At 38.7% G+C, this 16,330-nt stretch overlaps 2 protein-coding genes across 4 annotated transcripts in view; one reads left to right on the top strand and one right to left on the bottom strand.

The window, feature by feature from the left end:
• The window catches only part of LOC125239273 (zinc finger protein OZF-like), an 85,173-nt gene extending 80,876 nt beyond the window's left edge, over positions 1–4,297 (bottom strand). Inside the window, exons 1-2 of one of the 3 annotated variants that reach the window (XM_048146810.1) lie at positions 4,158–4,297; positions 3,238–3,665 (exon numbers count right to left, since the gene is read on the bottom strand). In XM_048146810.1, coding sequence (XP_048002767.1) covers positions 3,238–3,610 — 373 coding nt within the window. In that variant the 5' untranslated portion in view covers positions 3,611–3,665; positions 4,158–4,297. Of the gene's footprint in view, positions 1–3,237; positions 3,666–3,790; positions 3,906–4,157 lie in introns of those variants that run through there. The other 2 variants (XM_048146811.1, XM_048146809.1) reach the window with 2 other exon arrangements.
• Positions 4,298–12,745: 8,448 nt separating this feature from the next.
• On the top strand, positions 12,746–13,320 carry LOC125239342 (defensin ARD1-like). The gene has a single exon (XM_048146893.1). It carries the CDS (start codon positions 12,841–12,843, stop codon positions 13,057–13,059), a length of 219 nt encoding a protein of 72 aa, XP_048002850.1. The 5' UTR covers positions 12,746–12,840; the 3' UTR covers positions 13,060–13,320.
• Positions 13,321–16,330: the final 3,010 nt, after the last annotated feature.

Here is a 16,330-nt window from a genome sequence, read left to right as displayed (position 1 = left end):
TGCTCATATTGTTCATTATTTTCATTGATCACACGTTGCGACGCACGCTGCCGCATATCCTGAAGACGCTGCTCGCGTTGTTCGACACTATCATTGGCTACACGTTGTGACACACGCTGCCGCATATCTTCGAGACGTTGCTCACGTAGCTCTACGCTCTCATTGGCTACACATTGTGACACACGCTGCCGCATATCTTCGAGACGATGCTCGCGTTGTTCGACGCTCTCACTGCCTAAAAGTTGTGACATACGCTACCGCACATCTTCGAGACGTTGCTCGCGTTGTTCGACGCTCTCACTGGCTATACGTTGAGACACGTTGCCGCATATCTTCGAGACGTTGCTCACATTGTACGACGTTCTCATTGGCTACACGCTGTGACATACGCTACCGCATATCTTCGAGACGATGCTCGCGTTGTTCGACGCTCTCACTGCCTAAACGTTGTGACATACGCTACCGCACATCTTCGAGACGTTGCTCACATTGTACGACGCTCTCATTGGCTACACGCTGTGACATACGCTGCCGCATATCTTCGAGACGATGCTCGCGTTGTTCGACGCTAGCACTGCCTAAACGTTGTGACATACGCTACCGCACATCTTCGAGACGTTGCTCACATTGTACGACGCTCTCATTGGCTACACGCTGTGACATACGCTGCCGCATATCTTCGAGGCGTTGCTCACGTTGTACGACGCTCTCATTGGCTACACGTTGTGACATACGCTGCCGCATATTTTCGAGACGTTGCTCACGTTGTTCGACGCTCTCACTGGCTACACGTTGCGACATACGCTGCCGCATATCTTCGAGGCGTTGCTCACGTTGTACGACGCTCTCACTGGCTAAACTTTGTGATACACGCTGCCGGATATCTTCGAGACGATGCTCTCGTTGTTCGACGCTCTCACTGCCTAAACGTTGTAATACACGCTGCCACATGTCATCGAGACCTTGCTCTCGTTGTTCGACGCTCTCACTGGCTACACGCTGTGACATACGCTGCCGCATATCTTCGAGGCGTTGCTCACGTTGTACGACGCTCTCATTGGCTACACGTTGTGACATACGCTGCCGCATATTTTCGAGACGTTGCTCACGTTGTTCGACGCTCTCACTGGCCACGCGTCGAGAAGCTCGCTGCCGCATATCTTGGAGACGTTGGTTACGTTGTTCGACGCTCTCACTGGCCACACGTCGAGAAGCTCGCTGCCGCATATCTTGGAGACGTTGGTTACGTTGTTCGACGCTCTCACTGGCCACTCGTCGCGATGCACGTTTCCGCATATCTTCAAGTCGATGTTCACGTTGTTCGGCACTTTCATTGGCCGCACGTTGGGATGCACGCGAGCGATTACGTTCACGTTGAACATTTAAATCATATGATCGTTCTTCACTGACAATTATAGATACATTTTGTGTGCATTTTTCTTTTGCAGCACGCGTAGGTCGAGCTAAAGATAGCGTTTCTTGCCCGGGTGAAGTTTGAGAATCCTGGTTGGGAGGGTTTTCTTCGATGTTTTCTTGTGATGAGGGTCGCTTGCGTGAATTGAAGTTAAATATTTTTCTCGCAGGTTTTCGTCGCAAGTGTTGGTGTGGAACTGTGGACGTATGTAACAAATACACATTTTAAAATACTATTTTCTTGGTCTACAACACGTATTTTAACATTTTCAACATTCATGCATAAATTGTCACACATTACCAACATGTTATTATGTTATGCAACACGTTGATTGGTTAGTTAGAGCGTGTAGTCAATCGTTATACTTGCTTTTAATTAAACGCAGTGTTTAGTTTAACTGTTTACTTGAAATTATTAAAATTCGTAATTATTATTTTATAGCACAGCAAAAAAACTATCGACGACGACTTATATGTTTGCATTATCATTTAAATACTCATCATTTAAAATGCCAATTTTGCCAGCCAGCTTAGGACGTCACGTTAAAATTTCTATCAAATAATGCTGTCTCATCCGTTTTCGAAGAATCAAGAGAATCATTTATCAGTTAGTGTGGTGAAATCGTTATTTGTTATACAAGGGGGCAAAGTTGTATTTTAACGCCGAGTGCGGAATTGAAAAACGAGCAAGTGAAAGGATTTTATAGTAGAACCACGAGCGAAGCGAGTGGTTCGAGAATAGAATCCTGAACTTGCGAGTTTTTTAACACACGAGAAGTAAAATACATTTGCACCCGTGTGTAACACAAAACTTTTCCCCTCACTATAGTGAGGAAACTACAATGCAAAAAATGCGTTTATCGCTGCTTCCAGTAGTTCCACAGGTAATATTTATTACTAGATTCGCCTACTTTTTTCAATTTTAAAGCAGTTAATTTGACTTTATTCAAGGTCAAATTACTTTACCCACTAGTGGATCAAAAGCGGTTTTACCCGCTGGTATTAAAGGACAAAACACGTGTTTCCGAGCTAGTGAGGGGAAAAAGTAATTTAAACAGGTTATGCTTATAGTCAATATGATTTCCAAAACTAAATGAAATCGTCTTTTGAGTGCATCTTCTCCTGGAAGGAGTTATTTATTATTTAATAGGAGTTATACATTTCTAGTACCTAATACCTTTTTTTATCTTTATACGTATTTTTTATATTGCAAGTGTGACGAAAATCATTGCGACATGGGGTGTAAGAATGACATGGGGTGGGGGCTAACGTAAGTAAGTTACATCGCAATAGCTTGAAGTGATTTAAAGACTCGAGTTTAGGCTAGGCCAGACCAGTCGTCAAGACAAACTCATTTAAATTATATGATGTAATATACATGAGTTTTTCACATAAATTAAATAAATAAAAAAAGCCTATTATTCTAATTGCACTTAATATTCTATCTCATAAATTGTGGTTTAATTACTCTGGTGCATTAGACACTTTTTGGGTGAAGGCCTCCTCCATTGATTTCTATGTCCCTATAACTGGCAATTTTGATCCATTTTGGACATACTGTTTTTTTAATGTCTACATCTCATCATCCTCCTTGCGTTACCCTGGCATTTGCCATGACTCATGGGAGCCTGGGGGTCCGCTTTGACAACTAATCCCAAGATGTGGCGTAGGCACTAGTTTTTACGAAAGCGACTGCCATCTGACCTTCCAGCACAAAGGGTAACTAGGCCTTATTGGAATTAGTCAGGTTTCTTCATGATGTTTTTATCTTTACCGAATTTAATGTCTTCGTCCCATCTGTTTAATATATAATAATGAACTGACCTGGTAATGGAAGCACTTGAGGGCGGTGCCACTCCTCAGGGCCCAGCACAAGCTCGTTCTTGATCTCATGATCGGTATACAGTCCGGTCTGTGGAGACGCAGTTCCCAATTTCTCCGCAGCTTCTCCAAGCTCTGTTTTCACACACTCCTTAAGCTCCATTTCGAGACACACCTCTTTGGGCTCTGTTTTAACACACACAAGTCCGGGCTGCACCTCACATGACTCTTCCGTACACACTTGTTTCTCTGTCTTCACACACACAGCTATAGGCTGCGTCTCATCATCCTCTAAAGGGTTGGTCACATTGTCTACAAGCTCCAACTCCACAGACACCTCGGGTTCCTTCTTGACACATACTAGCTCTATGTCCATAGTTTGTGCTGCCTCGAACGGCACGTTTTGACAACTGTGGAAACTGATACAAGCCCTGTAAAGCATAATGGTACATGTTATGGCTAAAAAATTCAGTGATTTTTGCAAGATAAGAAAAAGGGGCCGTTCCGCCGATTTTTAATGCAATACGCGGACGGCCACTAATAGTGTTTTACTCACATGTTAGAAAAAGATACCAATGGCAGTAGTAGAAATAAGATATGGATATAAGTTTCATACATCACAAAGTCATAATCAGCATAAACGTGAAGATAAGGACGCGTTATGAAACAACAGTCAGATCTAAACATGCAACGACGAAGACCAGCGCTGGAAGTCGCCAGCAATATGCTGAGGTGAAGCCATTTCGTGGCACTTTATTACTATTTTATGTCAGTGTAAAATTGTTTATTATCTGTGTGCTTTCGAATAAAAATATTCTATTCTATTCTATTCAACGTCAGTTTGTACCTCAGTACATCGACAAAAACGATATATTTAGAATAAAAAGCTCAAAATCACATGTTATACAACATGACATACATACCTCTGTGTATGCTTTTAATAAAAGCCTTTTATCTTCGAACACACGACTAGCACATTTCGAATGGCTACAATATTATCATTACCAATTAAATAATTGTATTAATTGAATACCACTCCAAAAAAAACTCAAAAAAAAGCAACATCAACACCGTAATCACCGTATACCCAAACCACAGCCGTCAAACATTTTGACGTTATCGTTTGACATTTAGGCACAGTGTTGCCAACTCGGATTTTCAATTTTTCAAAAATATGCCATTTTTTCTGAGTATGCTACAAAAAGTGCAAGTGCAACATCCCGTACATTACAGGCGCCATCTTGGGTTTTTTTCCATTGAAATCCAAATTATGTGAAAGCGGACTAAAAGAAGAAAAAGTTGAAATTTTGGTGGCTCAGTTGGCAGAGCGCTGGAGTATCGATCCAGTTGCCGTGGGTTCAACTTTCACCCAAGGCAGATATTTTTCACTTTTAAATTTATTCCACTTCAGCGCCGATTCTCTGATTTAATGTTAAAAGATGGTTAAAAGAATAATAAAGGAAGGTTGTTTTTACTAGATAAGTAAGATTTATTGCATAATTTACAAAACTTATATACATAGCTATGTACCATAATGGTTTTTACTGGATACTCAGAAGTAGAGCCAAGCGCGGATCCAGCTTCGTGCCCAGGGAGGGGGGGGGGGGGGGGGGTCACGTGGTACAGGCCCAGGCCCCAGGGGGGGTTACGTGGTCTATTTGTATGGACAACCTAGGCTCCAGGGGATCCGCGCATGAGTAGAGCTTGGAACTACTCGCACCAACAATTGACGTTAGCGAAGCTCCCACAATGGCCGCCCCCGTACCCGCGGCGCTTGCACTCCTTGTTGCAGTTAGACGTGTAGTTCACGGCTCCCCAAACGCAGCTGCCGATATGCACGTCTGCTTGAACCGCGTTCTGCGGCTGCGATAGGCAACCCGAACTCTCCTTGAAACTTGTACACTCGTTTTTACTGTGTACTTAACACAGCAAAAGCGAGTGTACAGGTTTCTAATGGGTTGGCAACGCGCATGTGACATTTCTTGAGTTGCAGGCGTCCATAGGTTACGGTGACTGCTTTCCATCAGGCGGACGGTATGCTTGTTTGCCACCGACGTAGTACCAAAAATAAAAATGAATAGTATGGCAGTCACTAGGCCGACCTTAAACAAAGGATACTATAGACTAGACAGCCAAATAATAAAACCACTACCGAACGAGATGGTCACATACAAATTATAATAAGAGTGACAGAGAGCAAAATGTTATTTTTTGTCTTTGTCATAGTTTCACTTTTCCGCCGTTGCCACAAACGAGTTTGTGGCAAACAATAAGGACGTGACTTGTCAAGCTTATTATCCGCCCAAATTACGTAGGTTGTGTATGGTAAACTGTCAGCCATTTTTAAAGTGATTCTTAAATTCGCTCCATTATTCTATATCTGTCCCTTACGGGTGTACCCTTGTGTCAAGTCTATAGTATCCTTCGTCTGAGAGGCCGACAGACAGGCATTACAGACATAGCTAGATTACAAATCACAGTTTGAGTGTCGAATTATTTACAGACATATTGACCAGGATGTGGACCGTGATTAACTTATTGATTTTTGTCGAGCTCCCGATATTCCGTGATCATGATGCATGCAACTGCGTCGAAATATCGGGAGCTGGACAAGAATTAAAAAGGCAATAACGGTCTATATCCCGGTCAATACAGATATAAGTCTAAATCACAGTTTTGATACCGAATATACCGATCTCCCATCTTAAACACCGAAAACGTACTTCCAACTCCTAACTAAATAAAATCCATCAATCTATTCAATATTTAAGATCCAAAATCATAATTTATAGGTAAATTGTACCAGTCGGCTTAAAACATCAAGTTAAAATTTGTATAAAATTACTTTGCACTCTTGTGGATAAAATGCAATTTTGCTATCTGTTTTCGAATAGCAAAGTAAGCCTTTACCAGTTGGTGTGGTGAAAATTATTATATAGATACTAAGTATTTAAGTTTATTACACAGCCCGCCTATTGGTAATCGTAGCCTATGGACGCCTGGAACTTCAACGCGATGCCTGTTCTTAGTACATAAATTACATAATACCCTGAATATCATCATTAGAGTACCTTAACAACCTTCAGAACACAAGTCTATGAGTAGTCTATTTGTCAGTTTTCTTTAGTCTTCCCCAAGGACGATTACATGGTTACATGATTAACATGGTTACATTATTGGTCTTCCCCATTTGGGTAAGTAATAGAACGTATACAAACGTATGGTATATTCGGTAGAAGGTATAATTTCAATTTGTATAATTTTGTATGGTATAAAGTTCAATTAGTATAATTGCTGCATTATACATAAAAAAAGTATACTTTTTGAGCGTTTGTAAATTGAGAATATGCCAAAAGTTTGTATTCATTATGTTACGCACCCTCCCCATTTGGGCTCAGTCCTAGATTTGATCTATTTAGTGCTGAACTCGACTATAAATAATAAATAAAAATAAAAATGATTTATTCAGTAGCACAGATAGTTTACAACAATCAGGTTGGTGCCTCTTTTTAAGTATAAAAATACCTGTGTCAAGAGACACCGCTCCTCCATCAAGATTAGCTACAATGTTAATAATATGGTGTAGGTAGTTGACAAAATTTAATTATTTCAAGACAAGAAGTAAAAACTAATAACTATTACATTTATTTTACATGAAAACAGGTTGTAAATTATTACACATTAAACACTAATAAGTACACGTGCGTTTATTTGTGTGTGTGTGTGTGTGTGTGTGTGTGTGTGTGTGTGTGTGCTATAAGTCTATAACCTACTGTCACTAGTATAAATAAAATAAAATAAACAGGCCACTTTAGTAAACCCATATTCATTATTAAATACCTATCCAAAAATATATCACACGTTGGGGTTGAAATGAAAACAAGTGCGAGTCGGACTCGCCCACCGAGGGTTCCGTACAAACTTTCTTTCAAACTACCTAGTAAAAATAATCTCATATTTTCATATAACTCTAATGACTTGACTAGAAGACAAAAGTATAGGCACTAATGAGTATTATTGTGTATAGCGCCATCTCCCGGTCAATTTGCTAAGTAATTTGCGCGACCTGCACGGGTAGCATGGTCGCGCGATAGACGATAAAATATCAGGCCGTCCCTATCGCACTATTAGTAAGTGCGATAGGGACGGCCAGATGTTTTATCATTTATCGCGCGACCATAATTGCCTGCCTGGTTTTTCAGGGATAATTCTTTATAATGTTAACCGATTTAAACAGTTTTTACTTTATTGGACAGAAGATGGTTTACGTAACATCTCGTATTAATTTGAAGTACGATATACATCCGCAAGGGTGGGTAAATTGAAAGTAAAAATCTGAAAAGTTTTTTGTGAATTAAAAAAAAAGTATTAAAAATACAAACACGATTATATTTTTCCTGTAATATTTAGCATAAAACCAATGTTTTCTAAAATTTTCATAATTTTTCGTTGGTAAACTTCGGAGATAAGGGGGGGGGGGAACGGTATTTTTTTTACATTTTCCTTCAAAAATTTTTTTTTTCCACAACAAAAAAATTATAAAAAATAGCTTATTTACGTTCAATTTGAGCTCTTTCCAACGATACCCCACTTGACCTAGTAACTTGAAATTTACAGTTTGCCCCCCTTTCATTTTGGCCATTTTCTACAATTAAAATTAATATATTTAAAAAAATTATACTTTCTATTTGTAGAGGTTTACAATGTTCATAACTATTCCAAATTTCAAATTGATAGCATTAGTAGTTCTCGAGATATTTAGGAATGTGACAGACGGACAGACAGACGGACAGAGTCGCACCATAAGGGTTCCTGTTGTACCTTTTTGGTACGGAACCCTAAAAAGTAAATAAAAATACAAAAAGATTGCGTGAGCCGAGATACGAACTCACGACACTCATGGCGCAAACGATTCCACCTAGAAGTCAAACCCGCTAGACCATTTGCACATTGTGAAAGTTGGCGAATCTTCTGATTCTAATCACCAAATGCTAGTGCCGAAGTTTCGCGCGATGGATACGCGATGACCTTGAGCCATCGCCGTCGCATCGCGTCGCGTCGCCCGTCGCTCACGCAAGACAGAGCGTTCATTGTTCCTGCCGGTAAGTAAGGCAGCCAGAGCTCAACGAGGGAGGACCTACGGAACTAATTAGGACAATAGATTGTCCTTTGAGTCGTCGGCACCCAGGCCCCTTCTAAGTACCTACAGGTTTGTACAAGTTTCTAATGAGTCGGCAACGCACATGTGCCACTCCTTGAGTGGCAGGCGTCCATAGGTTACAGTGACCGCTTTCCATCAGGCAGACCGTATGCCTGTTTCCCACCTACGTGGTACAAAAAAAACTGTCGTCGAATTCACCTTAAACGTTAAAAACTAAGTCAAAATCGATTGATTCGTTCGGGAGCTATGATGCCACAGACAGACATGTCAAGCGTCAAACCTTAAATTATTATAAAACACTCCGTCGTTTTTGCGTTGGTGGTTAAAAACAAGAAACTTCCTTCAAAACTATAATAAAACACAACTTTCTATGAAAATTGGTCAAGTGCGAGTCGGATTTCGACATTTCCATACAAACAGGTCATGAGCGCCTGACGAAATGTAATGGCAACGTACATTAAATTTCGTACTTAGATTTCGCGTATATTTCGGAAACGATAAGAGATAGAGCAAAATGGACTTCTGATTTTGGTTGTCGATGGCACAATTTTTTTGTTTTCGTATATATACACCTTTTTTAGACCTATGTGGGCAATATTATGGTCAGTGAAGTTCTAAACGGTCTTAAGCGCCTCTTTTTTAGTAGGAACTTAAGTCATTTTGGAAAATGTTTTTTTTTTAACAATTTCTATAACAAACGAAACCGAAATTAATTTCTTTATACCTGTCCAACGCGATTACAACATTTTAAGACGTTTTGTAACTACTTGCAGCGGCAGTGAGTGAAATTCGTAATCTGAGTTTTTTTCTCTTAAGTCCGACTTACGCTTGACTGTAGATTTCTAATAGGTTTTCCTGTAATCTACAGGTATAGTATGAATTTTTTGAAACGAACGTTTCTAAACAAAGGTATTGTTCCTTTTGTGTTGAGCGGGAGCTTCTGTATTTGCACGCGCTAAGACAACAAGAAGCAACTGTATTCTGATAATTGTAAGGTTCAAATCTGTACAGCAGCAAATTTGAGATAGATTATTTTGGAAATGTGAAGCGATAGACCACACCGCTATAGGTGCGAAAATACAGCGTTTCTAATACTTTGATACTTGGTGGTGGTGCTGTAAGTAATGAAACACGTATATTATCACTGTTATTTTTTATTAATGATTTTGTTAACAATCAACAATTGTATATAGCAATATATAAATAGTAATTACATAAATATTAGGTACAAGTCTTGATAAATAAAATAACATAAATAACTAAACAAACCGTAAACCGTATTTATAACAAAACATAACAATGGCGGTCAGATTGAAAAACCTTATCAGTGTTTATTGTCACTTTGCGATGACACCTTAAGGTGCCAGGTGCTTATCAACCTTTTAATCTGGCAGTTTCGTTGTTTAAACGTGTTATTTTTATTATACAGACTGACATATTACCGATGATTATTATAACTATATGTACTATACTTACACCATCAAGTATCAAAGTATTAGAAGCGCTGTATTTTCGCACCTATAGCGGTGTGGTCTATCGCTTCACATTTCCAAAATAATCTATCTCAAATTTGCTGCTGTACAGATTTGAACCTTACAATTATCAGGATACAGTTGCTTCTTGTTGTCTTAGCGCGTGCAAATACAGAAGCTCCCGCTCAACACAAAAGGAACAATACCTTTGTTTAGAAACGTTCGTTTCAAAAAATTCATACTATAGAGGGCTATCTTGTGTATTTTTTTGAAAATTTTACGCTAAGTAATTTCGGAGATAAGGGGGGGGAATGGTCATTTTTTACGTATTTTCTTAAATTACTTCTAAATTACCAAAATAAAAAAAATATACTTCAAATGCTTATAAAATGCTCTTTCATTTGATATGTAACACAATATAGTTTTAATAACTTTGATTTTTAATTTTCAATGTTACCCCCCAAAAGTGGCCCCTGTGATTAAATTTTATTTAATTAAATTACATGTCCGTCTTTGGGCCACAGGTTTACATATGTGTGCCAAATTTCAAGTAAATCGGTCCAGTACTTTCGGAGAAATCGGCTGTGACAGAGGGACAGACAGACACGCGAGTGATCCTATAAGGGTTCCGTTTTTCCTCTTTGAGGTACGGAACCCTAAAAAATAGTCCCCACTTGCCATGTGGGGGGGGGGGGGTACCATAATTTATCGGCGTGATTGATATACATATTGGTTCCAAATTTCAGCTTTCTAGTGCTAACGATCACTGAGATTATCCACGGACGGACGGACGGGCAGACAGACACGGCGAAACTATAAGGGTTCCTAGTTGACTACGGAACCATAAAAATCCTTTTATTTATTGCATTAATCAATACCTAATTAATTAATTAAGTCACTAGTATATATTATTTCCCTATAACAGGTTTAACAACAATTAATAATTGTTCAGGTATTTCCTACAAAAGTTCTGAGAAACAGTAGCTAGTACCTATGGATTCTACGGTCTCCAGATTGAAGGTCACGTACACGTGTATCTGATATGACTACGCTTTATACATTTTGAAGTATCTTGGTTATCATGGTTTATCTGAACATTGTTTGGTAAACAAGTTAATGATGTCGTGTACTATATTTTTCGGGTTTTTTTTAGTTGGCAGTATACGACAGGAAATTTGTATCAGGAACAGGGAAAACTGTATAAATTATACCTCAATTAATCAAACTATACACGGTCAGCCTAATCATCATCATCATTCTCCTGGCACATTCTCTACTTGGGGCCGGCCCTCCTTATACATGATCACCATTTTGCGCAATCTTTAGACCCAGCTTATATCAATATATAATTAAGGAAATGGCTGACTACCGAATATTATAATAATAATGCAATTTAATGTTCAATACGATTACATACTGTTGTTATTATTTTTTTTGTAATTATTGTTCGACATCTATTTCTTTTTTTAAATTAATTATTAAATTTATTTGAGAGTATTTTCTATTTTTAAAATGTAATATTGTATTGTTCCCTAACTATGATAATTTAACTTTAACTTTGACATGTAAAATTGTTTATTTTATTATGAATAAATGAATATGAATATGAATATGAATATCTTTGGAGATGGTTCTAGTCTAGTCGGTTGGCGAGCGACCTATACTTCTCGTGCCCTCTTCTGCATCCATCACTCGTCTCGTCAGGTGACACGGTCATCCTAATCCTGGCACTAAATAAAGGCGGCAAATTTGAAGGGTGTACGGCTCACCGGCCATTTCTCTTCATAAAACGCGTGCCTTCCTAAACCTTGACGTTGGCGGAGTCATCGACGAGCTATAACACTTAAAACGATTGAAAATTTAGATGCAAAAGTTTAATTCCCATAGAAAGTTAGAATTTCGCTCCATTTTTAGTGCCAAGATTTGTTTGGCCGTCTATAATATTTTTTATTATTGGCATTATTGCTATTATCCATACTATACTATTATTATTACTATCCATACTAATATTATAAATGGGAAAGTGTGTGTCTGTTTGTTTGTCTGTCCTTCACGGCAAAACGGAGCGACGAATTGTCGTGATTTTTAAATGGAGATAGTTGAAGGGATGGAGAGTGACATAGGCTACTTTTGTCTCTTTCTAACGCGAGCGAAGCCGCGGGCAAAAGCTAGTATTACATAAAGCGTATGTATGTATGTAATTATGTATGTATGTACTTACTCCTTTTCTCTCTTCGAAATACGAATTTTCTTAAACTTTCTTCTCCCTCTTTTTTTAATGCATATTGCAAACGAGCAGATAGGACGCCTGATGGTAAGCGATCACTGCCATGGACACCCGAAACACCAGAAGAGTTGGAGGTGCGTTGCCGGGCTTTATTAATTTTATTTATTTTATTTTTATTTATTTATTTAAACATCACACATTACATAAAAATATTTTAAAAAGCATCACTAAACCATCGAGGTTTGTCTCGATACTCCATTCCGCAGCGTATGTAAAAGTAAATAAATATACAGATTAATACTTACATCCTAAAATCGTACTGAGAACATTTAAGATGGGTGTACGCTGAAGGTTTGAAGGTCTTCTTCGTCCTTACGACCCAAGTATTGTTTTAAGAACTAGGTAAGTACATCCAGATACGAACTTTGTGAAAACTCCCCATTACAATAAGCTTGGCTGCATAACGTAATAAGTAATAAGACAGACGCAAAGCCCTCGTTTTTCAAATTGTCATACCACGCTCGTAAACCTCAAAAAACCCACAACGCGAAGTTCATCTTAATTAGTAGTCAAACGCTTCTATGAGGAAAATGCGCTATTATGATTCAGGAACACGTGTAAACTAAACTCCTATAAATACTCAAAACAAACAGCTTCAATCACAGTTCAACTCCCATCTCTAGCGAGTTTACACCTCCAATAAACAAAAACAAATTTTGTTAAAGTTTTTAAAATAAAAAACAAACATGGTGTCCAAATCGTCTATGTGCCTGCTAGTGTGCGTGGCGCTCATGGTTATTGTGTCGCAGCCGCAGAACGCGGTTCAAGCAGACGTGCACATTGGCAGCTGCGTTTGGGGAGCCGTGAACTACACGTCCAACTGCAACAAGGAGTGCAAGCGCCGCGGCTACAGGGGCGGCCATTGTGGGAGCTTCGCGAACGTCAACTGTTGGTGTGAGAAGTAGTTCCTCTACTTCTAAGTATCCAAAATCCATATTATCACTAACACAACGTCTACGTCTACGACTGCCTTCAATGACGACGACTTCGTATCATTAGGAGAATCATCCTTCACTACACTCAGGATTGAAACTGAGAAGCCCTCACTGCGCTCAGGATTCAATGTGCGCCCTCAATGTGTGCTTATGACAGTCAGTCAAGAATAGTCAACAATTTAAGTAGCTAATATTTTTGTACTTTAATTTAAATAAAATGTTGATTAATTACCTATGATTTTTACTTATTTATGTTTATGATATGAACCATTCTTCTCTCAGGTATATGTTATGTGTCGAATTATTAGTCCATCTGAAAAAAAACCATATTTAGAAAAAAAAACAATGGTGCTCGGTTTTTTTTTCATATCTCTGAAAAAAAAACATTTGGTTTTTTCTATTTGCAACCCTAGTCCTGCCCCATCTCTTGGACTAGCGCAGGCTAGGACAAGTGGCGTACCTACTAGAGGTCTACAGCGTGTGGATTCCATACGGGCGAATAATGTATCCAGTTATAGTATCTGATCATACGAATCGTATAGGATAATCATTTTGTTGAAAAGTGTTATTAATTAAGAGTAATTAATTTGTTTAATCTGGCCAAAATCTGGCCAAGCAGCAATGTACGCCGTCCAACTTAATTTGATATGACATAAACGTCATGCCGTAATGACGTTTAGGTAGATACGCTAATTGATTTGGACATAATACATTGCGTGCTGAATTATTATGTATGAAAAAAAATATCTCATCTATTCAAAAGAAAAAACATGTAGTGAGGCTCCTTAGGTCCGATACTAATCGTTATTAAGATATTCGCCCGTATGGAATACACACGCTGTATATGCTGATTAGTTTGATATGATGATGATGAGCAAACCCACTCTGTAGAGCCCGCTCCAGATTATGCGCGCGAATCACGGCGCGACACCGCGAACGCGAGTGTCGAACTTTCTGTGTATCGAATCCAGCCTCGCGGTCGCGGCGTCGCGCCGTGATTCGCGCGCATAGTCTGGAGCGGACTTAACGCGCATTTTAACGCCAAAACGACCATCACACGCGCGTTAAAAACGCTTGTCTGATACCGCCCTAAAGGCGTCTATGTCATAATTTTTTTATCAACATGCTGTCACAATGATAAACAAACTCAAATCTCATTTTGTACTAAATTATTTAAATTAAATGATTATTTCAAGATTACCTATTCACCAACCGAACTATGTCGAACCGAGAGCTAGAAAGGCAAAAAACTTGGTACAAAATGGACATAGACGGGGATTACATAACCAAATACGATACACCAAGAGTAAAGAAGGTAAAAAAGAAGAAAGTAATACCTCAAATAACTGAAAAAGAAGTTAAAACTGAACAATCTAGTGAAGTGGAACAATTTATGAAAAGATGCTTCATGATTCTGGTACCTTTGGTTGTTTGTGTTTCGTTTGTTATATTTAGAAGGTTGAAAACAGAGTGAGCAAGCTATCGTCGTTTTACTTAACACTTTTGCAGCCGAGAACCCAGGAACCCGCCTGGTACTCGTGAACTCCGCTCAGATGCCGGAGAACCCGCTTGGCGTGTACAATTTTCTAATGGGTTGGGCAACGCGCATGTGACACCCCTTGAGTTGCAGGCGTCCATAGGTTACGGTGACCGCTTTCCATCAGGCGGACCGTATATCTGTTTGCCACCGACGTGGTATAAAAAAATAAGGCTTCCCACAGACAGTCTTAAAAACTCATAATCTTAAAAAAAACTTGTATGCAATCTGACAGTTCAAACTGACACTGACAAGACACTGACAGATTTGAACTGTCAGATTGCATACAAGTTTTTTTTAAGATTATGAATTTTTAAGACTGTCTGTGGGAAGCCTAAGCGGGCGGTTTAAGTACGACTAGTGATGTGCAAGTTGCGGAAACTTTCCAAAAAATCTTAAATTTATTGAAAAATTTAGGAAACTGTCACGAAAAATAAAGAGAATTCAAATTTATGAAATGGAAAGTTTCCATCCATACAAAGTATGGAAAAGGAAACTGACATATTCACATAGGAAAACTTCTATGTGAATATGTCAGTTTCCTTTCTGTCGGCACATCTTACAATTCGTCACTACTTTTAAAAAATCTCGTATCTCACGCTGTTCCTCAAAATTAAAACGAAGTAAGTCTATAAATAAATAAATAAAATAAAATAAAATAAAAATAAAAATAAAAATAAAAAAGCCTTTTATTTCTTGCATTCTTACAACGTCAATAATTCTTAAAGATTTGATTATATTAATTTCATTTAAATTCGGTCTATTATAATTATAATTACTAATTTATTACATATAATTAATTTTGTCAAATCTAGTTCCATACGTCATTTGTTTGCAAGAACCCCTTCTCGGGTGAAGGCCTCCTCCAGAGTAAGCCAGTTGGATCTGTCTTGGGCTTTTTGTATCCAGTTTTTTCCTGCCACCTTAACTATCTCGTCCGACCATCGCGTGTATGGTTTTCCGCTAGCACGTTTTCCTTGCGGTCCTGGGTGGCTAGCCGAATGGCACAATCGCTCACGAAACGCTCACGAAACGAAGCGCTAGTAGATATCTATCTCTATCGCGCTTGCGTATTGGCGCGACAGAGCCAGCGGCGTATCGCTTTCGTTTGGCGTCGGAGAAATGCCATTCGGCTACGGGGCCTGGCCATATGGTTATTTGTTTCGCCCATCTGTTCGACTTCATCCTGGCGACATGGCCTGCCCATCTCCATTTTTGCTTTTTTGCGTACTGTAGCGCGTCTATCACCTTGGTTTTAGATCGGATAATGCTGTGATTGATTTTTTGGATTTTTCTAATATTAGTAATACTTCTAAGTAAGTCTATATGCATTCCATACATAGCACAATTTTCATTGACAGACGAAGATACAAGTTTTTTTAAAAGTAGTGACGAATTCTTCCTTACTTATCGGCAATTCGGCACATCTTACAATTATTCCTCTATGGTGTAAATTAAAAATACAGGTTCACAGGACTTTTTTTTAAATAAAACACACGTGTCATAGTAAAACCATTTAACAGTACATATTCCTCGATTCTATAATTAAGAAAAGCAACTACATTTACATAGAGTGCTTCATACATAAATTAATAATATACAGTAATAAAACAGTATTCGCCGAAACGAATATCGATGGCCTGTGTTGCATTGTGGCATGCCACAGACGCATGTAATAATATCGGTTTATTTTTATTATGAAGA

This window comes from Leguminivora glycinivorella, chromosome 25 (assembly GCF_023078275.1).
Source record: "Leguminivora glycinivorella isolate SPB_JAAS2020 chromosome 25, LegGlyc_1.1, whole genome shotgun sequence".
Lineage (NCBI taxonomy): Eukaryota > Metazoa > Arthropoda > Insecta > Lepidoptera > Tortricidae > Leguminivora > Leguminivora glycinivorella.
This window is presented reverse-complemented; position numbering and strand designations above follow the sequence as displayed.

Excerpts from the sequence above, each read along its gene's own strand:
- LOC125239342 (XM_048146893.1), top strand. The coding sequence starts at position 12,841 with ATGGTGTCCAAATCGTCTATGTGCCTGCTAGTGTGCGTGGCGCTCATG.